This window comes from Cebus imitator, unplaced genomic scaffold (genome assembly GCF_001604975.1).
Source record: "Cebus imitator isolate Cc_AM_T3 unplaced genomic scaffold, Cebus_imitator-1.0 Scaffold342, whole genome shotgun sequence".
Lineage (NCBI taxonomy): Eukaryota > Metazoa > Chordata > Mammalia > Primates > Cebidae > Cebus > Cebus imitator.
The window spans coordinates 566,839-594,445 of NW_016107657.1; the positions used below are offsets into that span (position 1 = coordinate 566,839).

The window sequence follows — 27,607 nt, forward strand, 5'->3', positions numbered from 1 at the left end:
GCAGGAGAATTGCCTGAACCCGGGAGGCGGAGGTTGCGGTGAGCCGAGATCGCGCCATTGCACTCCAGCCTGGGTAACAAGAGCGAAAACTCCGTCTCAAAAAAAAAAAGCAAACAAAAAATGAAAGTGCCCTGCAGGACTCAAGAAAGCCTGGGAACATTGGGATGGTTATCTGCAGCCTAAATCCCTTTGCTCATCCTGAGAGAATGTACTTCCTGAAGACATGATAGCTCAGTGAGGAATCAAGAGACTATTATATCACACTTCAGGAGTACTCAATTACAGTATCCACATGGCCCCAGAGAAATAATTTTATCCCTGAGGGTTTTTTTTTCAGCCATGTGGTCTGGTTTTACAAACATGAGATTAAAAGCTGACCAGAGATGAGCTCTCATGAGGAGGTAGCCAGTCAGGGCCTGTGGAGTACAGGTATTTGTCTACTGGGGGGTCCTTGGATTGACCAGGGATAGTGGGGTTGGGCATGTCATGGCTACATGCATGTGGGCAGGCCTTTGAGTATGAAATACATACTGAATTGCCAGACTTCAGAAGCTGTTTTTTCTAAATATTTTTTCATCCATAACAAAGCTTTGCAAAACTGCCTTCCAAATGGAGCAGCATATAATTTTGTTCATGGAATCAGGAAAAAAAATGGCTATGAAGTACCTTGGACTCTACCTTTGTTTTTGTTTGCATTTGTGGACTTGGGTTCACATCCATGATAGCCCATGTTTATAAGTAAACGAGCAAGCCTCCAGTTCTCTAGAAAAGAAGCCCTCAACACTAGGTATGTTATTTCAGAGCAGCCTTACATTAAAAGACTTCTTAGTAGTGACATCTTATGACCTTTGATTTTATAATTACTGAATTGGTTGAGACAGGAATACTATCTTCTGGGACTAAAGGAACAAATCATACTCATTTGTTTATCCAACTATTTTCTTTTTTGTTTGCTTTTGTTTGTTTGTTTTGGGGTTTGTTGTTGTTTTGAGACAGAGTCTTGCTCTGTCACCCAGGCTGGAGTTCAGTGGCACCATTTCAGCTCACTGCAGCCTCTGCCTCCTGGGTTCAAGTGAGCATGTCCAGCTAATTTTTATATTTTTAGTAGAGATGGGATTTCACCATGTTGGCCAGGCTGGTCTGGAACTCTTCACCTCAAGTGATCTGTCCTCCTCGGCCTCCCAAAGGGCTGGGATTACAGGCATGAGCCACTGTGCCCAGCCCCAACTCTTATTTCCCTGTGCCTCCCATGTTCTAGAATCTGAGAATACAATGGTGAACATAAACCTTATAAAACATACAGTTTCATAAGACAGCATGCAAATAGTATAGCAAGTAAATATGAGTAGCATTGGAAGAGGACTTTTGAAGCAAACCAACAGGGCCATGTGGTAGGGGATATCAGGAATACAAGAGTATACCTTTGAGGAAACTCTACAGAAGTGCACAAGGGTGTGGGCAGGAAGAGGCATTACTGTGACCCTGTGGTGCAGCATAGCGAACAATTGGGGGATAGCTCGGTCAGCAGAGCATCTACTACTTCTAGATGATTTATGTGGCAGATGCCACCAGCAGGTAGAAGAAATGCACAGTACGAATATCAGAAGTGCCAACATGGTTGTCAAATCATTTTCTGTGTAAAAAAAATTGTAGAATAAGATGTTCCTGTTTTGTTTTTAAATCTAGAAGTTTATCCACCAAATGTGTAACAGTGGTCATTGCTGGTCAAAGGGACTTAACTGTTATCAGTAGTAGTATAAACATACTTTCTTTCTCAAAGGGAGTGTGAATTCCCATAGTAAATATTCACTTAAAAACACTCTTTAGAAAAGAGAATAGTGTGATCGGGCTGCTCGAGAAAACCTCCTTAGGCATTTAGGCTGAATCCCAAAGGATGAGAAGAGTAAAGGAAGAGCTCCCCAGGCCAAGGGCATGCCATATGCGGTAGCAAAGGGAGAAAAGTGCTTGATATAGCTGTGTATCTAATAGGCATCTCGGAAGGTGAGGCTGTAGCGTGTGGCCGGAGACATGTGGCACAGAGTGGAGATGAGGTTGCACAGTGAGCAGAGCAGGTCCTGCAGAGCTTGGGAAACCACAGCACAGAGTCTGGTTATTAGTCAGTATGTGAGGCTCAGTTGTGCACATTTGAAGAGCTACCTGTCTACCAGCCTGCCTGGTGGGGATTGTATTGGAGGCACGGGAGAATGGCAGCAGGGACATGGGTTGTGGCTATTGATGCCGAGCTACTGAGAAACATTGGTAGATTAGACTAGGGTAGTGGTTTTCAATCCTGCCAAGCATCTAAATTAAGCCATGTTCAGGTTCTACCCCAGAACACTAGAATGCGATATCTGAAAGGAGGACTTGAGCATTCACATTTTAAAATAATATGCCTCAAGGATGCAAATCTCTAGGCTGGAGGTTGCCAGTGGCGTGGAGAGGCATGAAGTGTTGAGGCATGCATTATAGAGTGTCAGTTGCCCCCATTTCTGGACCTCCCAAGGCCACCCTCAACAGCCTTGAGCTTGTCCTGGTTTAGGAGGGTGGTATCTTCCATATGTGAAAAACACAGAAGAGATTAGTCATTGTACAACTTCTGGAAGCGACAAAACATGTCTCATGTCCACATAATTGGATTTTTCCAGCTATAACAGTCAGAACTGGAGGCTTCCATTGCAGTGTACTTCCCTTTATTTTAAGGGTAAAATAAGAGAGCCCGTGGATACACCAAGGTCTCAGGACAGATTCAGGCCACACCCTGAGCAAGACTGTTTTTTGCCTCTGAAGGCTGCCTTCCTAAAATCTCAGCAGGGGACTATGCTTAGTGTTCCTACTGTTTCCATAGTTCTTAGACAAATGCAGCTTACCTTCATCCTAGTTTCTCTTCTGCTCTGTCAACCTCTGAGGGACATTTAAAGCAATGAATATCTCTGGCTTAGAATAAAGTTTTTGTTCGTTTCTTTGTTTGTTTTTTAACACAATATCAAGGTATACACAGAAAGCAGTGAGAAGCCTCATAGTCTGTAGTTATCACTAGGTCCATTTGTTTTACACCTGAATAAATCTGTAACCCCAGTAACTAATTGTGTTTTTTTTCTGTTGATGTTTATAAATCTGCAGACTTGAATTCCATTATTTTAAACTACTCCATGTTTCACCAGAAATAATGTGCTGGACCTTTTAACATTTATTTGATTCTAAAACAAAAGAGCAAAATAATGGCTTATGTATTAAGGTCCTAGCCTGTAGTCCAGCTTCTGGGGTCTATTTGGGATCCATGGGGAGCACACTTTATACTCCTCCTAACCTTTGCATGCTACAGGGACAATAAATACTTTCTTGTCTAACTTTGGGTTCTCACCATGGAAACATCAGAGCAACAGCTGGGCTCTGTTAGATGTCTTTTCATCCTCTTGGCTGGTAAAAATCTTTCGCAGAAACATTTTTCAAAAACTTGATGGCTAATGAGACTCTACTTTTAAGTGAAATCACTGATTCAAATTGGCCAGGTATTTGTCTTAACTGATTGAGATTGCTAATTGGAAGTTTTCAAATGTATCTTGGGCCCTCGATGACCTAGAAACAGCCTTAAAGTTAACAGAAAGTGTGAGTCACTGTGAGGCTAAGATCACACTGCAATTTAAGGATTCAGTAACACAGAAGGCTGTAGACTGAGCCCAGAGGGCCACGTTCTTTGCCATAAATGTAACAAAATATCTCTATGAATTTTTTAAATCTTATCATATGTCCTATGCATTTTATAGAATTAAATGGGACAGTTTAAATGTCTGCATTTTATCTAAACCTTAAGACAGGTTTTTGACTAGTTGCCACATATGGGTCATAAGGCACTGCTCCTCTAGGCTTTCAGGACGATTAGGCAAGTCTGGGGTGACTGGGCCCTGGGCTGGTCTTCTGGGAGCCATATACAGCCTTGTCTAATACAAGGGATTATTTTTGTCTGTGCTGTGTGAAAGAAGGATTGACAAGCATGGGTCAGGAGATTAATGCTTAAGTGTGCAGTGATGAAAACAGTTTAGATTCTGCTCTAGTTTCATGGGGTAGCCTGGCATGGTAGAAAGGAGTCTGGCCTGGATATTAGGAGAGCAGAGTTTTTGCTGGCAATTGTTTGGTCTTGCCCTCTCTAGACCCTATCTTTCTTCTCTGCAACATGGGAGATCTCTCAGGTTATCTCCGAGTAATTGTGAATCTTGGCCTCGGATCAACCATAACAAGAGCCTCTGGCTGAGCACTGTGCTAGGTCCCCAGGGCCATGGAACTGTAGCAGGCAGCTAGTACTTATTGGCTCTCCCTTGGAGCCAGGGCTGTGGGCAGGGTCTCCTGGAGAAACAGAGAAGGAAAAGTAACTCTAGTGACCAAGAATGGCTCTTGCAAGGACTCCAAGAATGAAATGTCTTTGGTGTTGGGTAGAAGCTTGATATATCAGTAGACTGCATAAAGACTGGGTGGGGAGGTTCATGAAGGGAGAGTGGGAGATGAAGTTGGAAAGGTGATAAGGGATTAGAGACTAGCTAGGCAAATTAGACTTGATCCTAGGTCCATAGACATGTTGTGCAAGGGAATGTCATGTGGGAAATTCCATCCTGTCCCTTACTCAGGTCCTCTTTAGCCTTAAACAGCCAAGTTTTGCTTCAACAGCACTGCAGAATCATTTAGGGTAACTTGGGCCCTATGGGTTGAATACTTTCTGCTAAAGTTAGTTGTTTAGTGTCTCCTCCCTCACTGGTCTGTAATCCAAGGGTGGGGACTTCATTTAGCCACTGCATCCCAGCGTGTTTGCACATAAATGCTCAATAAAATTTGTTAAATCTGGCACAGTGGTTCACACCTGTAATCCCAGCACTTTGGAAGGCCGAGGTGGGTAGATCACTTGAGGTTAGGGGTTCAAGACCAGCCTGGCCAACATGGTGAAACCCCATTTCTACTAAAATATAAAAATTACCTGGTGTGGTGGTGCAGGCCTGTAATCCCAGCTATTTGGGAGGCTGAGGCAGGGGAACTGCTTGAACCCAGGAGACAGAAGTTCCAGTGAGCCAAGATGGTGCCACTGCACTCCAGCCTGGGTGACAGAGCAAAAATCCGTCTCCAAAAAAATTTTTTTTTGTTAAATAGAGGGAGATAAAGCCTTTGTGCCATAATTAGACTGCTTTTTTAGTAAACTAATGCAGGAACAGGAAACCAAGTACTGCATCTTTTCATTTATAAGTGGGAACTAAATGATGAGAACACATGGACATGTAGAGGGTAACAACAGATACTAGGACCTACCTGAAGGCAAAGGATAGGAGGAGGGAGAGGAAGAGAAAAATGTAACTATTGGATACTTGGCTTAGTACCTGGGTGAAGAAATCTATACAACAAACCCTTGTAATATGAGTTTACGTATATAACATACCTGTATATCTGTCCCTGAGCCTATAATAAAATTTAAAGAAACTGTTTCATTGCATAGTTTAAAAATCCTAATTATACAGAAGTGGGTTAATCATTGTCCTTGGTTAATAACACAATGTCATCAATGGTTTGTGGATCACTATCCTCTAGTATATTTTATATAATATTTATTAATATAGAACATCAAGGAGACTATGACCTAACTGAAAAAGCAAGGTGTTACTTCTAATTTACATCTGTCTGTACGCTTCTCACTCTCCCATTCCTAAACCTGGGTAACCAACACTTAAATGTGTGTTTATCATTGTTTTATGGGGTTTTATTGTGGGGTTTTCTTTTTAGTGTGTTTTCCTCTTATTTTTTCCTCTGTACTTGAATGGATGCGGTTTTTGAAGTATCATTACACACATATGTCACATTAGATTATACAATTCTGATTTTCTGCGCTTTGTTGTAAATTGTATGTTCCTTCTTGGACTTGTTTCAGTCACTCAGCCTTATGTGCCTGGTGGTCCTCCATATTGTAATGTGAAGCTGTGGTTCATTCATTTTCACTGCCCGAAATTTACCACAATCTTTTTATGTTTTTTCTTGTTGGTGGACATTTGGGTCATTTCAGGCTTCTGGCAGTTACAGATAGTGCTGCTGAGAACATCCTTGGACTCCCACCCTAGTACACTGGTGCTTCAGTATCCCTAGGGAAGGTTTCTTAACCTCAGCACTGTTGATGTTTTGAACTGAATGCTTCCTTGTCGTGGAGGTATTCTGTGCATTGTGGGATGTTTTACAGCATCCTTGTGTCAGCCTACTAGATGCCAGTAGTACTCCCTGCCCTCCACCCCAGTTGTGATAACTAAAAATCTCTCCAGATATTTACAAATGTCCCTGAGGGTAGAGGCAGAATAACCCTGGTTCAGAATCACTGTCCTAGGGTATAGCAATGCCACCTTTAGGTCATGAGATTAGTGTTTAATTTTACAAGATAGTGTTAATTATCTTGTAAAGATACTGAAAAATATCTTGCCAGGTGGTTATACCTAGATATCTTCGTATCAGTGATATATATGAGTTAGTTGACTTGCATTCTTTTCAGCACGTGGTATCATAAGACTTCTAATTTTACTAAGAAGTTAGAAATGGTATCTCGTTGTGGCCTTAATTTATAGTGCCCCGATTGATAGTGAGGATAAAATATCTCTTCATACAAGTTTGTCGGCTGTGTTCATGTATTTTGTTCATTTTATAGTTTTTGGAGTTTAAAATATATTTTATTATACCCTTGAGTTGATTTTGTCTATTAGATTTATTGCAAATGTCTTCACCCAGTTTATTGCTCAATCTTTTCTCATTCTGATTGCTTTGGTCTTACAACATACTTTTACATTATTTTTAATATTTGTATTGTGTTTCTGAAACAGCTCAGCAACATTTATTTTCCTTTTGGTGTCTTGAAGCCTGAGAAATATGACATTAGCCTGAGACTCAAATCCGAGATATTAAATTGGCTTTGATGGAAACTGCGGCCTGCAGAACTGGTCAGGCTGCAGGCCTCTGAGTTGCTTTTCCAACATGAAAAGGGTGACCTCAAATCTGGGAGTCTTTGTGGTGAAAAGGAAAATACCTAATGGATTTGAAACAGGCCTGTGTTCTAGAGTAACTCCTTGTCAATCACAAGCAGAAGGCCTGTGGAGATATTAGAAAGCCAAAGGCCAAAGGCCAAACACCCAGAATTCTTTAGCACAAATAAAAACACAATTAGGTTACACTTTACAAGAAAATATAGCTTGAGAAAAGCAAAGTAGTCAGAATTAATTATTCAGTCTTAAATATTATTAGCACAAAATATCATTTCATTTGACTGATGTTATCAAATGTTGGAACTAAACAAAATCAAGCCTAGAAAGTCCTGTGCCCTAGGAGAGGGTATTTCCTTCTCCACCCCTTTGCACTATAGGCAAGGCCAGTGCTCTGGCCGTGGGGCATCCTGGATATAGACCCTCCAAGTGGGTCATTGTGCTGTCCACCATTGGTTCCACCCTGCCACTTGTGATAGGAAAGCTACAACACACACATCATGTGAAGGTTTATTGTGGGATCAGAAGATGTTGAGCCCAAAGAGAAGACAGCTTGGGATGTAGCTTCAGATAGCTGTCTTTAAGTACCTGTGAGACAGCCATGTGGAAAAGAGATAGATCAAAAAGACAAAGTGATTTTACATAATAATGCATTCCTGCTAAGAGATAGGTACTGTTACTCCCTCATGTAAGGTTGAGTAAAGTGGAGTCCAAGGTCACGGGGCTCAAAAGTGGTAGAGCTGGAGAGCAGACCCAGGCAGTCTGGCTCCAGAACCTCTCCAACTCTACCTGGGAGGGAAAATGGAATCAAGGAATTTTGGAGGGAGGGGCTCAGTGTTTTGTTTTAAAGATGAAAGACCTATGGATTGGCAAGGTGGAGGGCGTTTTGTGTGGACCAGAGTAATAACATCTGCAAACTCCTTATCAAGCTGAGGGAAGGTGGCTTCATGAAGGAGTTTGTGGGTATAGTTTAGCGGCTGTGGGAGCAGATGGAGGAAAAAAGGACTGAAGCTGGTGGGGGGGTGGTGTGTGAGGATGTGCTGTGCCAAGCTCAGAAGGTAGGCTGAGGCCAGGCATGGTGGCTCATACCTATAATCCCAGCACTTTGGGAGGCTGAGGTGGGTAGATCATTTGAGATTAGGAGTTCAAGACCAGTCTGGCAAACATGGTAAAAACCCTTCACTACTAAAAATACAAAAATTATCTAGGTGTGGTGGTACATGGCTGTAGTCCCAGCTACTCGGAAAGCTGAGGCATGAGAATTGTTTGAACCCAGGAGGCGGAGGCTGCAGTGAGCTGAGATGCCAAGGTTGCGCCACGGCACTCTAGCTTGGGTGGTAGAGCCAGGCTCTGTCAATAAATAAATAAATAAGAAGGATGGCTTAGATGTTCTTGTTTGTGGCTTCTGCCATGACAGGAGGGATGCTGTCTCGCTGCTCTCCTTGTTTCTGTTAGAGGCACCCCGAGTCCAGATCTGTCTCTCCCTCCTTAGTTACACAGCTCTCAATCCCTCTACCTACCTGACTCTTTATAGAGCATGCATAACCTTGATTTCAAAATCTGACAAGCACGTTATAAGACAGGGGAATTATAGATCAATCTCTTTCCAAAATAGATACGTTAAAAAACTTAATAGAATATTAAGAAATGTATTCCAGCTATATATAAAAAGATAATACAACAAAATGTATTATCTTTATTAAGTTTATTCATGGTATGTAAGGCTGGTTTAACATTTTTTTTTTTAAAGCAGTCTTTGTAACTCTTTAACAGAAAAAATGAAGAATCATATGATTATCTTAAAAGGAAAAAAAGACATTTGACAGAACTTTAATATTTGTTTATAATAAAAAGTTTTAACTAGGATTAGAAGGAAACTTTTTAAATTAAGCCTATCTACCGAAAAAATCTATGACAAACCTTATACTTTTCCCTGAGATTTGGAGCAAGAAAAGGAAGCATCACTATCTTCATTTCGTCATCATGTTGGAGGTGCTAACAAGTGGAACAGGGGAAGGAAAAGGAAAGGCAGATGAATTGAAAAGAAGTAAATAAAACCATCATTATTTAGTGATAAAATGATTGTCTACAGAGGAAATCTAAAATAATGTTTATAAATGGTATAATTAAAAAATTTAGAAAAATTGCTGGATACAAAAGAAATTGACAGAATTTAATTTTATTTCTATATTCCATCAACAAATAGAAAATGAAATTTAGTTTGTTAACATATATACTAGCATCCAAATTTATACCTAAAAATAAAGATATCTAAGACCTCTGTAAAAATTTAAAATACTATTAAGAGAAATTAAGATTGTGGTAATATTAGATCTAAATAAAGGCTATATCACAACCGTGGATTTAAAAACTTAGCAAAGATGTCAGTTCTTCAAGTTTGTGTATAAATTTAACATAATCCCAGTCAATAGTGGAGCAAAAGACAAATTGATTTGTGAGAAAAAGCCCAGAAATCTACAAATATATATTTTAATATATTTACCTGATTTGTGAACAAGATACTGAACTGGAGAGAAGGGCCTTTTACAAAATGGTTCTGGGCCCATTGCATACTGATGGAGGGAAAAAAATGTATCTGACCTCTATCTTATATAATACACAAAAATCTATTAGAGATGTACTACAAACGTAAATGTGAAAGTTAGTGAAATAAAGCTTTTAGAAGGACACATAGAGACTATCTGTAAGACCTGGTGTAAGCAAAAAAGTTAAAACAGCACACAAAGGCACTGCCTATCAAACAAAGATAAACAGGACCTTATTAAGAACTTCTATGAATTAAAACATGACATTAAATGAATGCAAAGGCATTACACAGAAAAGGAAAAGATGTTTACAGCACATATAAATGACAAAGGACAAATGATATTAAAAACACTTCTTCAAATAAAAAAATGACTATTTTTTTAAATGGGAAAAAAATTACTTTGACACTTCAAAGAGAAGCATATCCAAATGGACATTGAAAATGTGACAATGTGCCCAACTTCATTAGTCACTAGAGAAAGCAAACTGAAAGCACAGTGAGACATCACTACCCACAGATTGATGGCTAAAATAAAATAGACACAATTATCAGATCTTGGCAAGAATGTAAAACAATCAGAATGCTCATCTACTACTTATGGGGATGGTAATTCGTCCCATCATTTTTTAAATGGCATTTTTAATAAAGATGAACTCAAGCATATCTTGTGACCCAAAAATTACATCCCGAGGTCTATAGTACACAGTAATATATGCATATATTCACCAGAAGACATGTACTGCGGTGTTTATAGCAGTACTATTCAAAATAGCCCCACATCGAAGGGTACTCAAGTGTCATCAGAAGTAGAATGGGTAAACTACTGCAATACACAACAAGAATGAATAATCTTCAAGTATACATAACTATGTAGATGAATTCCACAGGTGTAATGTTGAACAAAGGCTAGACAGATTATGATTCCTTTTAGATGGAGAATAAAACCAGGCAAAGCTAACTTGATGTGGGGTGGGAGAGGGAAGCAATTGCCAAAGACTATTGAGGGGGTGCTGGTTGGATACATGTGTTTATTTTGTGAAAATTCAGTGATTTGTGTACTTTTCTATATATATTTTATATGTTGGTGAAAAGGAAAAGAACACAGCTGAAGGACAGTGGGATGACAGAGTTAAAGATCATGGTAGATGATGCCTGGAGTGAGACCTGGTGGATCCGTAAGGACTGAAAGCAAGAAGGTGCTGGGGACATTGAGAAAGTAGAGGATGCACATGTGTTAGGAAGTTAAAGAATTTGGGTGGGAGGAAAGGAGTGAGAGATTTGGGTGAATGGGGGTTTGTGGTCAGGGGTGGGAAGATTGGAGGTAAGATTTTCAAGGTGGATTAGTTCTGTATGATGATGAGGTCTGGAGTGGGAAAGGTTGTAGGTGGAGTTCATTGGAGTCCAGCAAGGCAAGGGATTGAGAAGCCCAGCAGGGCACTGAACAGGTGTTCCATGTGGACTGGGACATAAGTCAGATGTTCACAGGGTTTAGAGGCCACAGAAAGAGAACGTCCCAGTTATTTGTTTTTAGACTGCACTTATAGCTGCAAGGACAAAACCCAACTGAATCTACCCTAAGCAGGAAAGAGGATGTATTGTCTTCCATTAGTGACAGGCTGGGGTAGAGCTCCAGATTGCTGGATACAGGCATTAAAATGGTCAGGGGGACTGCTTTCCTCTCCCTTTCTCCCAGTTTCCGCTACCTTTTTCTTGGATTCAGGGTGTCCTTATAGTGAGTCATCCCTGATGGTACCAGGAGAAACCCTAGGTGTGACATGAAATGGCCCCACTTGGACTATGTGCCCCCCTTGAAGTGGGAGTGGAACTGCACCCCTGAAACACTCTCACTGAGAGTCAGGGGTGGCCATTTGTTGAGAATGAGGGGTGGCCATGTCAAAACCATACCTCTAACATGGAGGTTAGCCCATGCCAAATTAGCCTGCCCCTCTCTGGTTTCTAATCAGGAGGGATGCAGTGAAGATGTGAGGAACCTTGTTGCTTCAGCTGGTCATCACCAAAAACATTTACTGGATGATTCTATGTGGAGGAGAAAAACCAGAGGAGGTCTGCCCAAGGCCAGAAGCTTCTCTGAATTGCATGTGGGGGTGCAGGGTAGTGGCATCTAGCTAGCTTGACAAAGAAATTTGGCCTCTTCTGGTTTCTTACATCTCTACCCTACATTTAAATTCCCCCATCTCAAAACTGTCTCTTGTGTCTTAACAGACTGAGTATGCTTTTTCCTCATTTCAGCCAGCTGGGATTTTTTATTTTATTTTATTTATTTTGCTTCATCTTTCTGTTTGTCTATAATGCTCATCTCACTTTTCCATCTTGTCTGTGTGCATTTCTCTTTTCCTGGCCTTGTCTCAGGGAGGAGGAGGAAGAGGAAGAGGAGCAGCCAATCACGGAGCCCAATTCAGAAGAAGAGAGAGAGGATGATGCCTCCTGTCAGGGCAAGGACAGGTACCTAGGACTGGAGCCTCCCAAGCTCACACTAAAAGTGGGAGGCTCCTTTCTAATGATAGTTCACTGCCTTCTAGTGGCCACCTGCCTTCCTCACTGGCTCCCGTTTGCAAACCCTTACTTACCCTGTTCACAGAGCCACAGAACCACTGGTTTTGTAGAAATACCTGAGCATGTTTTCATTAGAGAACTGCACTTGTTATTGAAATCCTGCCTTCCTAACCATACTTTATGGAAAAATCACTGGTTTTCTCCCCACTGCTCCCTCCCTCATTGAGTGCTTTAGCTCAGCCAGATTGATGGTGACTAAAAATCTCCCCTAAGAAGATTCTCTCCCTTTCAGCATTGTAGTAAGAATTCTACATGTTCCCTTTTTCCCAATTTTACCAGTACCATATTAGCTAAAATGTGTGGGTAACTACTATATTAATGACTCAGGCTTGTTTTTTTATCCAAACGAACAGTAACATTGTCACCTCATGCATCACAGCAAAATTTCCCAGTATTTATTTTCACACCCAAGACAACTAACATAATTCTGTAGCCCTTTGGGGAGCTTGCTGTCCTCTACTCACCTCCTTTGCACAGTGCTTTCTTTCTATCCTCAGGCAATGCTGACGGACCTTGCAGATATTTTTAAATTCTGTAGATATTTTCCCCAAATGATGTCTGTAAAAACAATAAAAATTCCTCATGGGTAGTTTTATTTTCCAGTATTTAGAAATAATTCTAAAATTGAATGGTTTTCTTCACTTAATTGATTGCCACTGCAAATGGACATTTTTACTGTTTTTTTTTTTTCCTACAATAAGCAAAGCAAAAAGATCCTGGATGGATCCGAGTAAAATCTTTCTCTTGACAACGTTAGATTTAATGGAGTCTTTGCTACTGATGCCTCATCTGCCAGGCTAGCAGTGCGCACACAAGCTCTCAGATGAGCTCATTTGACACTCAGACTCCTGCCATGCCCAGGGGTCATAGAATCTTCTCTGAACTGACAAATTAATGATTGCTTCCTCCCATTTGGAAATGCCTGAGAAGAAGCCAGCAGGATGTGGAGAGAGGAAAGGAATGAGCTGATGATAGAGAATTAGCCACACATTTCAGAAAAGATAAGCATGAAACAGAGCCCCTGCTGTGCCTACAGCTAGTGATTGATTACTTAGAGGTGCTCTGGAAAGGGAGGATGTTTGGTCACCATCCCACTGTCAGTTGAAGATGAGCTGTAGGAAATTCTATAGACTATCACTGAAACAGGGATATGCCTCCCTATCTGCTTAAAGGTGTGTGTTCTGTCTCACCCGCACAAACCCTTAAACCCTCAGGTATGCACATGCTTCTGCAACTTCAGACCAGATGGAAGAATCTGGCTGGAAAGGGCAGCCTTCAAAGGCATCCCTGTTAATGATGTGCTGTCTCTACCTAGGATTGTTATTTATACAGGTAGATTATTGTTTATCTTATGCCCAGAAGAGTGTCTGACTCCACAAAGTGATGCCAGAGGGCATCCTTTACCCAAGATGATCAGGCTTTTCAGTGTTAGGAAATAAACATGTGCATGTTAAATACCAGAGCTTGATCTTGTTAGTACCTAGGTATTCATTAACCTTCATCTGGATGTTATTTGTTCTCTGGCGTAAACTTTGAGACCTTAAAGGATTTTCCCTTCCTTCTGTTGGGTTGGTGTCTCTGCCGCCTTGCTTCCTGCTGGCTTCGCTTAGTGTGTGCTCACCCCTGGGGCAGTGCCCTGAGCTCACTACAGCATGACCATCTTCCCCTCAACCCAGGGAAACTGGTGTGCCTGCCCTTATGTACAGGTAGAGCTCTGAATTTGAGGCAGAAAAGAAGACAGCTCATATTCCATGTTCATACGAACATGGCTGGGAGTCAAGTTCTCTGGTAGAAGACTGGAAAAATGCAAAGTTTAACATAGATTCCCAGGTTATAAATGTATGTGTTAAAATGTCCAAGTGTCTAAATCCAGCCCCTTGAAGATGGAAAGCTCTTTTTTTAGTTTTATAATACTTAACTGATAATTTAAAAATCGTATATAATGTCAGGTGCGGTGGCACATGTCTGTAATTCCAACAGTTTGGGAGGCTGAGGCAGGCAGATCACTTGAGGTCAGGAGTTCAAGTCCAGCCGGACCAACATGATGAAACCTCATCCTTACTAAATATACAAAATTAGACAGATGTGGTAGCGCATGCCTGTAATCCCAGCTACTTGGGAGGCTGAGGCAGGAGGGTCACTTGAACCCTGGAGGCAAAGGTTGCAGTGAGCCAAGATTGCGCCATTGCACTCTAGCCTGGGCAACAAAAACAAAACTCTGTCTCAGAAAAAAAAAAGTATATAAGGTTTACAACGTGATGATTTGATATATGTATACACTGAGTAATGATGACCACAATCAATGAACACATCTATCACCTCCCATAGTTACTGTGTGTGGAGGGGGCAGAGGTCAGGATTTTATACCTGTAACTGTGGCGGAATCAGGCCTGTCTGAAGGAGTCTGGATGTCACAGGCATAGTGGGAGGCCCTGGAGAAAGTATGAAATGGGCAAAATTTGTCTTTATTATCCTGGCCCCTCCTTTTTAGCTCTTTGCCTTCCTCACTGACATTTTTTCTCCTTTTCTCTTAGCCATACCTGCTTCCATGAAAGGTTCTGGGAGCAGTTACTAAAGTACACGGCTTTGCGGAATATTTTCTCCTCAAGGTTGGGCTTTTTTGCAGGAGAACAGATCTGCTATTTGACCAAGACAGAGACGAAGTTCCAATTGCGGAGATTCAAGTGCCAAAATAAGCAGCAGGGAGAAACGAGGGAGGGCCAGGGTGCAGAAGAGTCTTTGGGGCTCCATTACATCCCTTCCCAAAGTCTCTTACGCCGAGAGGCCAGATTTGGTCTGAGAGCTGCCTCCTTGCCTTCTGTAAGTCCTACCTCCCAGTTTGACAAGCCCAGTATGTCAGGATTGCTTGGGCACACCAAAGCTTCTGGTGACAGGCTTTTATGCTGCACTTCGAGAAACACAGCTGGATTCGGCAGTGAGTGGTAACTGTACAGAAGTGGTTTTTGGCCTGTCTTTCTCTTTTTCCTAACCTTTGCTCCCTCTCTCCCAAATCTTTCTTCTTCCTCCGCCTCTTCCCTGCTGGCCCAACAGCAAGGTCAGCCTCGCCTCAGGGCAGACCCCCACTGGAAAGGATGCTGCTCCCAAGAGTTCTGCCCTCCCTGCTGTCTTGAATGCCGCCTCGCAGGGAAAGCTGCTCCTGGCCACCTCTGCAGGCGGGACCCCCGTGCTCAGCGGGTCCTATGGGCCTCAGGGCACCCAGTCTACTCTCCTGTCACCCCCTGCCTCAGCTGCTCGGCCCTCCTCTGCCACACTCAGCTCCCTGAAGGTGTCACCAACCATAGACAAGCTGCCCTACGTGCCCCACAGCCCCTTCCACCTCTTCTCCTATGACTTCGAGGACTCCCCACTGTCCACCAAGGAGAAAGAAGCAGAGTCCCAGAAGGAAAACAGGTAGATTTGCTCACAGGGAGGCTTATTTGAGATTAACTCGGGGAGGAGAACGCAGTGTGTTAACTGCACCCCTTGGCTTGGTTTCTGCCATGTTTTTTTTGTGGATTTCAGCCCAAGCACAGAGCAGTTGTGGCATACCTCTAAGTTGCTGACCCCCAACTAAATAATGACCAGTGTTTACATAGATGCCGAGAAAACTGTTATCTGTTTGAATTAAGGGGATCATTTATTAAAATATGATTACTAATGGTTTTTAAACATGAGGTTTTACATATGTATTGTGTGTCCAAATTTATATATCTTGTACCCAGCCATGTGACATGAAGTCTTTTTGACTCTTAAGAATACATCAAAATCCTTTGCTATCTTTCCATGCCACATTGTGAGTGGGGTTTTATTCCTTTAACAGTTCCTCTGATTCTGTCTCTTTGAGCACATATTCCGCCTCTGAGCCTTACAACTTCCGATCTTTCTCTTCTAATAGGTGGGTGTCTTTATTTTCTTTCCCTTTTCTAAGCTTTCTGTTTTATATTATAATGTATGCATTTTTCTTTTCAAAGAATGCTAATATCATCCCATAACATGACACACAATTACAGTTTGAACTACTTCATAGGTATTAATATAATTATATTATTTTACTGTGAACACTTAAATAATTCTTATCAAGAATGAAGATGGGAGCAGAGGGAGGTGTGCAAATCAGAATAACCCAGAGAATGTTTAACAGGTGCCTGCCTGTATGAATGCCTTTCACTTTTGCCTGCATTAAGAGCTCTCTGCCAGAGTGGGGAACTGGGAGTAGAGTTGGCATATTTTGAACAGTCGGTTGTCCAAAATCAATAGTTGATCATTCTAATGGTCACTTCATCTTAGAGTAATTATAATAGTAGCTGACTCTCCATGAAATTAGCACTTTAAAGTATTACTTTACCCTTGAGAAGTAGGTTCTATTACAGGCCCTTATTACAGTGAGGAAACTGAGGCACAGGAAGGCTAAGGACCTTGGCCAGAGTCATTCAGCTAGTATGTTGCAGAGCAGTTTCAACCCCAGGAAGCCTGTTCCAGAGTCATTTCCTAACCCATACACGCGGCTGCTGTCTGCCATTTGGGCAGTCAGCCACTTTCTCTCCCTACTGCACTTGCCACACCATACCAAGGCAAGTCCTTGTTTGTGAGATGGTTTTGCCGGAGCCTGTTTGGGGCACCGCAGCCTGGGTGCCCTCCTCTACGTGAAGCTGCACCATGTTTTAAATGAAGGCTTATAGGACCCCAACCTTGAAGGCAGCTCCTTCACACCATGAAAATGACCAATCTTTATGGGCATCAGACCTTTCATCTAATAAATAGGAGGACTAATCTAGAACTATGATTGTTAACAATTTTTGTTGAAGTTTTAAGTAGCCTGTGTATAGTTTTTAAAATTATGTTTATATAGTTGATGTAATTTGTCAATTTTATATATATATATATATATATATACACATATACATATATATAGACCGTGGGGCTTCAGATTTAACTGATCTAATTCTGGAACACCTACCTATACCTTCTTGGAAAAGCCAGTTCTTAGTCAAATGAGATTTAATTTATGTCAGAAGAAGGATGACTTCATGTTTCAGTTCAAATAAGCGAGCTTATATGCATCCCTGACAACAGTCTTATTTCTGAGGCCAATTCTCAGGTAGGTGGGCACTAGACAGGGATGAGGCATGAGATCGCGATCCTACTGTTTCTCTGGATAAATAAAGCTCCATCTTCTCCCTCCTGCATACTTCTTAAATAATTCCCTCAGGAGTGATGTTTCCCTTTGCTTGGGACCCTGGAGATTTTATAGCACAAGGCAGTGTCCCACACTGATTCCACCTGCTCAGGAGTTTCTTTTCTTTCTAAAAATGGAAAATTATTTTGGAAGGAGAGGCAAGAAAGGACTGGGAGACCCTTCCAGCAGTGTGGGGAGATCGATTTTTTAAAAGAGCAGATATGGAACTTGCGGATCTGAAAAATAATTTCCTCTTGTTTCCAGGATGGTTTTGCATACCTCCAGCAGTTGTAAACTCAGTTTCTTTCTTTTTTTTGTGACGGAGTCTTACTCTGTCACCAGGCTGGAGTATAGTGGTGTGATCTCAGCTCACCACAACCTCCACCTCCTGGGTTCAAGTGATTCTCCTATCTCAGCCTCCTGAGTAGCTGGGACTACAGGCACACACCACCACATCCAGCTATTTTTTTGTATTTTAGTAGAAACGGGGTTTCACCATGCTGGCCAGGATAGCCTCAATCTGCTGACCTTGTGATCTGCCTGCCTCAGCCTCTCAAAGTGCTGGGATTAGAGGCATGAGCCACCACACCTGGCCCTTTTTCTCTTCTTCTTTTCTTTTTCTTTTTCTTTTTTTTTTTTTTTTTACATACCCTAATTGTATTTTCCCAGTGAACTGAATTTGAATACCTTGAAACTACAAGTTTTCTGCAGGTCTCTTCTAGGTCTACAATTCCAGGATTGTTGTTCTCTTTCACACAGTTTTTGTGGAATGAATCCAACATAACTCTTACACCCTCTAAGAATAATATCTATGTGCAAGTTAGGAGCTGAAAAATATTTTGGCGATGTCATCTTTCCCAGAGAGTGTGTTAGCCCATGGTCATGATCCTGGTCTTTCTGGTGATAGTCTCAGCCCTAGCTGGGGCTTTCCTGGGCTCCAGATCCTTCCCATTTTGGTCTGCAAGCTTCATTACTACTTGTAGTCCTGGGGGTGGGAGCAATAGAAACATATAAGCTGTCCAGTTGAAGATACATAAATTGTGAAAAACAGCTGCTTGCTTGTAAATGAAGGTTGACTTTGATTTAACTGAGCAAAGTTTGTAAACTTTTAAAATCAGTTGTCCAACAGGAGCTTGGATACTGTATAAATATTGTTTGTTCCTATTGATTTTCTGATGTTCACTTGCTGTGGTTTTCATGGGTCTGTGTGGCCACAGATGGACTACTCAGTGGTTGACAGCAATTGAATGGGTTATAATAATAAAGACCAACCAGTTAGTCATCAAAAAGAATCCTCACCCTCCATGAAGAAAAAAAAAGTGCTGAAGAGTGAATTGTATGATCTAGTTAGTTTGGCTGAAATTGAGATGCAAAATTAGACTATGAGGCATTTTAATTAATTGCTTAGCCATTAGAAAAACAAAAGGAGGGAAAATCATATTCTGCTTGTTTTCTTTCCATAGCGTCATTTAAACACAATTTCAGCAAAGTGATCCTGTTAAAACATTCTACAGGATGTCCACTTGTGGTGGGAAGGGGATTGTTTTAGCTGCCGGAGTAAGATGACAAGTTGAGCATCCAGGCAGCTGCTGACACAGATGTGGAGCCTGTGCTGAATGAGCTGTATCAAGGTCTCGTCTCCGAAGGCTCTAGGCATCATGGGGTGCAACCTCCTTTCCCTCCCTTATCACAGTGTTTGCTGCCTAGTTTCTTTCCCTCTCTGCTCATTGGCTTTCTCTCCCTTCTCTGTTTCTGCCTTTGTATGTTTCTTTCATCCTTTGCCTTTGTGCTTCCTATGTGGCCTGTGGTTTGGGAGCCCTCTTGAAAAATTAAACCAACACTCACTTGAAGAAGCAATTAACCTGTTTGACATGTAGAGTGTTGGGTTTTTTAAGAGAAAACGAGTGCCCAGAAGCCAAGTCCCGTAAAGAAGGTGTGTTAATAGAGGAAGATGGAATACAGTGATGTGCTCTGAGCTTCTCTGGCACTGAGAACATGCTGGGCATGTGACATTAGATAAAAAAAATAAGGACAGCAACAGCCAAGCTGACCAGAGCTAGCAGCACAGGATAGATTAGATTTGGGTATCATAATGGAAAAAAAAAATCAGTATTTTATTTTCCATTATCATAATGAAATTTCTTATTGAAAACTAAAATTTCATTTCTATATTCTTTTTTAAAAACAGCCCCATTTTTATAGTATTTTTCTATACTTAGTCTTTGACTTTTGAGAATATTTTTCCACAAATGTGATCAAACTGTGTATAATATTATATCCTGGTGTTTTCATTTAGCCCTATTATCATTTTTCATGTTGTGACTTACAATATTGGTAATTATTTTTAAAGGTTGCATAATATTCCATTGACAAATACTATATCATACTTTCTTAGCCATTTCCACATTGTTACCTGGTTGAGTAGCTTCTAGTTTTCCACCATGATCTAAATAATTCTCCACTATTTGCAGGAAAGAAAAAGGAATAAAAGATAAATAATGCTCCAATAAGTATCTTCCTGCATGACATTTCAATGTATAAATAATTATAAAATTATTTCCTTATGTTATCTTCTCCAAAACTGACTTACTCTGTCAAAGGATACACTCATTTTGAAGTCAGTTTGCTTTTCAGAAGTGATTCCGACTTCTGTTGATGTGAGTTTGGACTGGATTCTCCATGTGCAAGAAGGTCTTTGTGTACTTATACCATAGTGACTGTTAGGATCCTACACATTCTGCTACAGTGTACCTAACCAGTTTAGTGGAAGGAGTGGGCCCTGCTCTGTGGCTGAGTAGGTTTAACAGGCAAAGCTCTCTGAGTCTCATTAGCTGTAAGTAATCCTGAGTGTTTTGAGCCCATGCTAGGGCTTCAAATGATGATTTGTTTTCTGGGAGTGCTCTGAGTGATGATAGCTGAATACAGTCTGCTAAAGGGCATCTATTCTGAAAAACAGAAATCTAGAATTTTACAAATCTTGAAATTTAGCTTGTCAGAGATGTCTGGAAAATAATCAAATGTCATATAAACCTCATGGCTGTAATTTTGGTTCAGGGGAAATGTTGGATGAAAACATGAATACATGCACCTTTAAGGAGCAGGCCAGTCCTGAAAGTCTGGGGAGAGTTTCTCCTCAATCAGTGAGCATGCGATGGGATTACATTGAATGAATGAAATTGATTTGGAAATACTAACGTGGAATTTTAAATAAGATGTTTCTTTAGCCAACCATATGGTATTTCTTACAGACCTGTGATGGAATTAACACTAATTGTACCACCATGTGAGGCAAGAAAAATCTTCATGGTTCAAGTGAAAATGATTTGGATGTTTATGTTAGCAAATAATTTTAATGTACATTTAAAAAGACAGGACCTGTTAGGGTTTTATTTAAACCTTTTGCCATAAATCTTACTGCCTAGTGGTTTTGGACTTTGGGAAACTCCTCATATGAGAAATTGTCAGGACGAAAATGTGAGGGAACAAACCTCTTTAGGTAGAATTACCATTAACAGTGGTAGCATAGACTTGTTTCTCTTGCAAAAATTAAAATGGTTTGCTAAGTCTTATTTACTGGTTTGTACTCATTTATCTGTCCTTTTTCCCCCAACTTAAACCTCTGCACTTCTCAGATACAGCAACTTTGGCAACAGCTCTTATCACTCCTCAAGACCCTCATCTGGATCTAGTGTGCCCACCACCCCCACTGCATCTGTCTCACCCCCACAGGAGGCCAGGTTGGAAAGGTGAGTTCCACAAGCATGCTGATGGCTTCACAGTCCTCAACCTCAATTTCATTAAATGTGGTTTAAGGAAAAATATAAATAAAAGACATGAAGTATTTTCCTTTACAGAACATCATCCTAAGCCAGCAATATTTTATCTTTCTTTCAGATTGTTTACTAAGCAAATATTTTATTAGAGGTGATATTTTAATATTATTGTCTCGTCTCCCTACACAATTTCCATAGAAAGTGTAAAAATGTCTTCTAACATATTTGTGTGAATGTTTTGATTCATTCCTTAAAAAGTGTTCTAGATTTTATGTAAGCTCTGCAATTTGTTATATACACATCAGTTTTCACCGTTGAGTGATTAAATCTGTGTAAATCAGAAAGTAGTGGGCACATTAAGGTGCCATATAATTAGTCCAGGACCTACCAGAAGAGGAAAGAATTGTATGGGTACATGGAAGGAATTTAACTTGGCAAGAGTATTAGACCACCAGAAATTAACTGATTAAGACTCCCAGAAGCAAATGATTGCTCAAGGATTTGTTTACAAGGGAAAGGTAAGACCTGTAATTTTAGAACAGTTAGAAAGTTACCCGTACATGGCAAGAGTGCTAAGTTAGAGAAGACTGGTTAGAATTCCAGCTCATTCACTTAGAAGTTATTTAAACCCTGAGGGTAAATGCCAATTACAGCAACCCTTACTTTAGAGGCTGATTTTGATGAACAAACAAAAGTCCACTTGAGAGTGCTGTGTGAAGCCTACCATATATATCTGGTGGGAGCAGATAGTGTAGGAGATGATGGCATGTCACTTCCAGCAGCATCTCATTCGTCAGGAATCTAGACGTGAGCAATTCACAGAGATCACTGGCTTCAAATTGCAAATTTAAAACAACCTGTGTTCCACATTTAGATCCTCTTCTATGTGTATTCTGAAGTATGTTTTGCTGAGTGCTGCTGGTCATTGGAGGCTTGGTCGGGTTGAGAGCAGGCAAGACCTTAAGCCCTGGGAGGAAGGGGTGTCAGTGGGGTTTGCCTAGTCACATGTCATGGTTAACATCGAAGATGACATGTAGATCCTATGATGTCAAGTCCTCAGATTCCACAGTGCAGCGTGGCCCTCGGCTGGGCACACTCAGGCTAAGTTAGGTCTTGATAATAAGATAATCATTTGATTACCTTGAAGACACCCTTACCTGTCTGTAGTTCTGTCCTTTACCCTCAGGCACCTCCTGTTGGGATTAGTCAAAATTACCTGTAGTCCTGAAGAGGTCACCATACAGATGCCCTTTGTCATATGAGATATAAGATCTGGGGCCAAAGTGAGGAATACTGGAATGTGACTGCTATGACATTGCACATCTTGCATCTGCCAGGCTGCCAGCTCCTCAGGGACTAGAAGACTAGAACCAGGCTCTGTTCATTGTTGTGTTCCCTACAGTGCCTGGGACCCGGCAACAGTAGAGCCACAGTAAATATTGATGGAAGGATGGGGTGAATTAGATATTCACAGGTTGAGAACACTTTGGAGGTCTGTGAAGTTACAAAGTTATACAGATGGGGGTCCATGTGGTCCACACGATTACCAAAGCCCTGGACTTTGGAGATATTATCCTACGTTCTGAAAGGGAAGCCCCAGCTTCTGCCTGCTTTTCTACCCCTGGAATCTCAGGTCCAGGTTTGGGCTAGAAGATCCAGGATCCTAAAGGATTCCTGTCTGCGTCTCCCCCTCTGCCTGGGCTGGCTAAAGTGCCCCTGGGGATAAGGAGGGCAGGCAGTTAAACCAGGAACAGTAGAATTGGATCCCAGAGTACCTTGAACATCTTGAGGAAGAGAATGGACTTCACCCTGAGACAACTGGAGCTGTTCAAGTTTGGAAGCAGGAGGCAACCAATTCGAATTTGTTAGTAGCATAGAACAAGCCACTGGGGTGAGGCTGAAGGAACAGGGGCTGCTGAGAAGCTATCAGAGTCCAAGAGAGATGGCACTGCCCAACATGGCCGTAGCTGTGGGACTTGTGAGGAGCAGCACGTTTGCCAGAGTTTGCTGCCACCTGGAATGTAAGAGCAGGAGACGCAAAATGAGTAGAGGTTCAGGCTTGCATGAGTGTGTGGATGTTAGAAACAGTGAACTGGGATGATATTAGAAGAAAAGCAAATTGGGTGGGGATTTCCAGCCTGGGGGGCATGCGAGGTCTAAGGAGCCTGTATGACACCCAGGGAGATGTTCCAGAGGCCCTGCGGAGGTGTGGACTCAGCAGTCCTTGGCTTGAAGAAGGCTCTGGAGTTAAATTCTTCTGAGAGAGCCTGGCATTGGGATGGGGTCACTGCGGAGCAACAGTGGTGGGGCGACTCTTATTCTAAGCTCCTTTCCCTATTACAGTATGCTGTTGCTGTAGAAACTTGGTTTTCTTTCCTATCTGCTCTATCCATGGACAAGTAAGGTAGCTTCTAAGAGTCTATCACCTCCATTATGTTTGCTTGTCTTTTTGTCCGTCACCTTGTGTGGCTCTGAAAAGCCACCTGATAACTCATTTGACATATCAGGTGTGCAGTTTTATTAAGACTAGGAAATCACTGGACCTGGCTGTATAAACCCACTTTACTTATGTTTTATAAGTGGGAAAAAAAAGAAATAAGAGGATCTACCAACTCCAAGTCATACTTATGCACCATTGCCCAAGTGTATTACATCAGTTTGACTCATGGTAATAGATACTTTTTATAAAGTTTGATATATTTTTCTTTTTTGTATTTGACAACGGATTTATTTGGATGTCATCCATAATCTAATTTCACCTATACAAGTATTTTTTGCCCTACTAAGATGTGTGATTATTTTTACTGGGGTATATATACTTTAGTAGAATTCATAAGATTTATGGTTGGGATGTTTTATATATACATATATTATTAAAACCAAATAGGAACTATATTGCAAATAATAGTTGCATTTCTGCAACGAGGACCCACATCTTCTGTGAGCATAATAGCCCGACTAATAAACACTGTGCCCGAGCCTCTACAACACTAGGAAGTTCTAGAACTTCGTTCCCTTGATTTGGAAACAAGACTACTTCACTGAAGTCCTAGGATGATCAGGCCAACTAAAACACCCTTTAGGCACCTTGGCTCACTTTGGCAATGGAAGTAGACATCATCATGAGCTTGGAGTTTTCCATTTCTTCCCCCCAAGTATATTAATGTGTTAGCTGTTGATAAAACTGGGAATGATAAATTGACAGAGAAAGGAAGTGCTGAAGTAACAATATGCAAAATTAAGTCAAGACAAGGATATTAAAATGCATACATCTCCACATCTCCTTCTACAGCTTTGTTAATAGGATTCTCTTTCACAAATAGAGTGGCATTTTCACGCAATTGGAACTTCAGAGAAACAGAACAAAACAAGGAAACCAGAACCTTTTGCAAATGACCTCAGGAATACAAGATGCAACTGTTTAATAAAAGCAGACTTTTAAAACACTTCACTTTTTGAAAGTGTACTTTTTGAGCAGAAAGTTTCTAAATATTTTCTTTATGAAAGAAAACAAAATGACAGGAATATTTGAACCATTTGTGTTCAAGTATTCAAATGAAACAAATAACAAGCAAACAACAACTATGCCTCAAGCGCCCTTGTGGCTGTGGGGTTTTGGGAAAGGCCAGGCCCATCCTCTTCCCATCCCTGTAGTGACATCTCCGTCTTGTGGACTTTTTCATAAATGGCCGCTAGAGGCTTGTCTTGTCTAATACAAGGAAACAGTAAGTCCAAGCCCTGGGACTGAGGGTGTGCTGGGACTAGAGAGGCCACCTAGAGTGAGCCTGTCCTGCACTGTGAGTGCTCAGTGGGAAGATGTTGTAGGAACCTCAGGCCCAGATTTAGAATGTCAGAGAGGACTCCTCTGTGGACATGCTGTGCTAAAACCCAAAGGATCCATATGCACTTTAACCATGGATTCTGTTCTCTTTTCCACTTATAATAGTGCCATTGTTTACTATAAGTGACACTGACCTACCTGTTTTTCAGATTAATGTCAAGAGCCCTTAGCAGATTTTGGGACTGGTCTTTCTCATAGGGTTGTCCCAGCAGAGTTGTTCCTACTTCCTGTAAGATTATAAACCCAGATATAAGTAATGACATCTCGTTAAGGAGTGGAGTAGTACTAGTGGATGATAAGGGATGAATAAAGGATATAACCTTTTTTGTGTGCAGTAAGAACACTTAACATGAGATCTACCCTCTTAACAAATGTTGAAATATGCAGTAGTTATTATTAACTGTAGGCACTATGTTGTGTAGGAGATCTCTGGAACTTACTCATAATAACTCCCCATATCCCCCTTTCCCCAACCCCTTGGTAATCATCATTCTGTTGTCTACTTCTGAATCTCTGACCATTTTAGATGCCTCATATGAGGGTCATTGAGTTGTTTTTTCTCATTGTATTATAGAAGTTCTTTATAAACTGTCATAAGGTAGCAATCATTTTTCTCATTGTTGTTTTTACTTTTATTGTGTTTTTTACCATGTAGAATCAATTTCATGAGTTCATCTTTTCCATTGTCAGGGTTTTGTGTTCCTACTAAAGAAGACCTTTTCTTCCTGGTTTCTTCTAGTACTTCTGTAGCTCCATTTTGTCACATTTAAATATTTTATCTATCTGGAAATTATTTTGGCAAATAGTATGAAGCAGAGTTTCAACTTCAGCTTTTTCGTGCATTCAACACCATGTATTGAATAATCGTTTTTTCCCTACCATGTGTCAGATACTAACAGGAATGTACGTTTGGTTATGTGTCAGTGTGTTCAAATTGTTCTTAGGAGTATCTCCCCTCTCTCTCTCTTCCTGCTGTCTTCCTTCTCTGATCAGTCTTACTGACCTCTCAGGAGCTCTCCTTCCTCCCAGTTTTTGGCTTTACCACTTTCTTCATGGTCATTGGAATACAACTGTGTCATGTGCTGCTTTGGAACAGTCATATTATCATTGCATCACCTGCTTTTAGGAGGTTTTGTATAATGATTGACGGTGCTGTAGTAAAGAACACAGTCATAGGAAGCAGGGAGAGTTGGAAGCCTTCTGTGCTTAGTGGTGGCTGCTCCTCCCAGTTTAAGCTCTCGGTTATGGGAATCTCACTTGCTGTGACCCCTTTGAACACCTATCTCTACCATGTTTATGGAGACTCCTCCCTCAGAATCCACGTCTCGGTTTCCATGCATTTCCTGCCTGTTTGCAGTTACTGTAGCTCTTCCAGTTATGGCCTGCTGGGTATGTCTTTTGACTACTGCCCAGTGTGTGACTTGCAAGTACTTGTGCCTTCTTCATCCTTGTTGCTGATTCCAAGTGGACTATCTGTTCCCTATGAATCCACATGCTTGTGTCTTCCCATTCTTGTCTGCTTTGGCTTTGATCATTTCCTGCCCTGACCTCACTAGCCATCTGCATGTGCCTTGAAGTCCTACTTGGGTTTTTGAGTCACTGTTTTTTGTGGATATGTGATCTGAGTGTTTTTCTGGATCCCAGATGCTTGCTGGCTGTGTTCTATCACTTGGCCTACCCAATACTTACTGTAAAAAAATTGTCAGTGGAATTGAGAGCCCCAATGGGATTCTAGTTAAAAAAATAAGTTGGTTGATCAAAGTACATTTTTTCAAAAATCTCTGAGAAAATCCCAAATAGAATGTAAAATAATGGGATAAAGGACATTGTCTTTCTATGCGACACAGTTAGTGGCACCCAGTCCACAAATGCCAGTAGGAAATCAGCAGTACCAATGTGGCCTGATTCCCCACCATTCAAACAAAGACGCTGTGTTCTCCTTAGACTGTACAGAAGCAGTCTTCCCACTTGCCTGCTGCTAGTTCCTGACAGCAATCTTGTTACAAACAATAAGAGTTTCTGTAAGGCAAAATGTGGTCCCAATTAATTGATTGTGTTACATCCAAAGTACACAAGAGGAGAAGCACCAGTCCTATTGATGGAGTAAGATCACAGAGGGGTCTGGGTCTCTAATGGCAGCTTCATGAAGTGACTGTGGGCACTAGGGGACCTGGGCTGTGCTGTGCCACAGGACTCTGGGTCCTCAGCAGGTACTAAAGGTTCTTTCTCCCATGTATGTTTTAGATCTCACTCAACTTTTTCTCACCATTCCTACTCCCATCTTTGCCACAGTTTTCAGTTGTCACTTGCCACATTGGTTTTATACCATTATTGTACAAAGATCACAGAGCAAAAAGGTGTGTGTGTGTATGTGTGTGTGTGTGTGTGTCAGAGAGAGAGAGAGAGAGAGAGAGAGAGAGAGAGAGATTTCTCCTTCGGAAAATGTATTACGGATCTGGGCACAGTAGTTCATGCCTATAATCCTAGCACTTTGGGAGGCTGAGGTGGAAGGATTGCTTGAGTCCAGGAGTTCAAGACCAACCTAGGAAACAAAGTGAGACCCCAGGTGCAGTGGCTTATGCCCATGGCCACAGCTACTCAGGAGGCTGAGGCAGGAAGATCACTTGAGCCCAGGAGTTGGCAGCTGCAGTGAGCTAAGATCATGCCACTGCACTCCAGCCTGGGTGACAAAGCGAGACCCTGTCT

At 41.4% G+C, this 27,607-nt stretch overlaps 1 protein-coding gene across 12 annotated transcripts in view; it reads left to right on the forward strand.

The window, feature by feature from the left end:
- Positions 1-27,607, forward strand: part of FHOD3 (formin homology 2 domain containing 3) — a 487,025-nt gene that overhangs the window by 345,667 nt on the left and 113,751 nt on the right. For 7 of the 12 annotated variants that reach the window (XM_037730378.1, XM_037730382.1, XM_037730380.1 and 4 more), the window contains 4 exons: positions 11,908-12,000; positions 15,163-15,522; positions 15,932-16,006; positions 20,920-21,033. In XM_037730378.1, coding sequence (XP_037586306.1) covers positions 11,908-12,000; positions 15,163-15,522; positions 15,932-16,006; positions 20,920-21,033 — 642 coding nt within the window. The remainder of the gene's footprint in view (positions 1-11,907; positions 12,001-15,162; positions 15,523-15,931; positions 16,007-20,919; positions 21,034-27,607) is intronic. The other 5 variants (XM_037730387.1, XM_017505775.2, XM_017505776.2 and 2 more) reach the window with 3 other exon arrangements.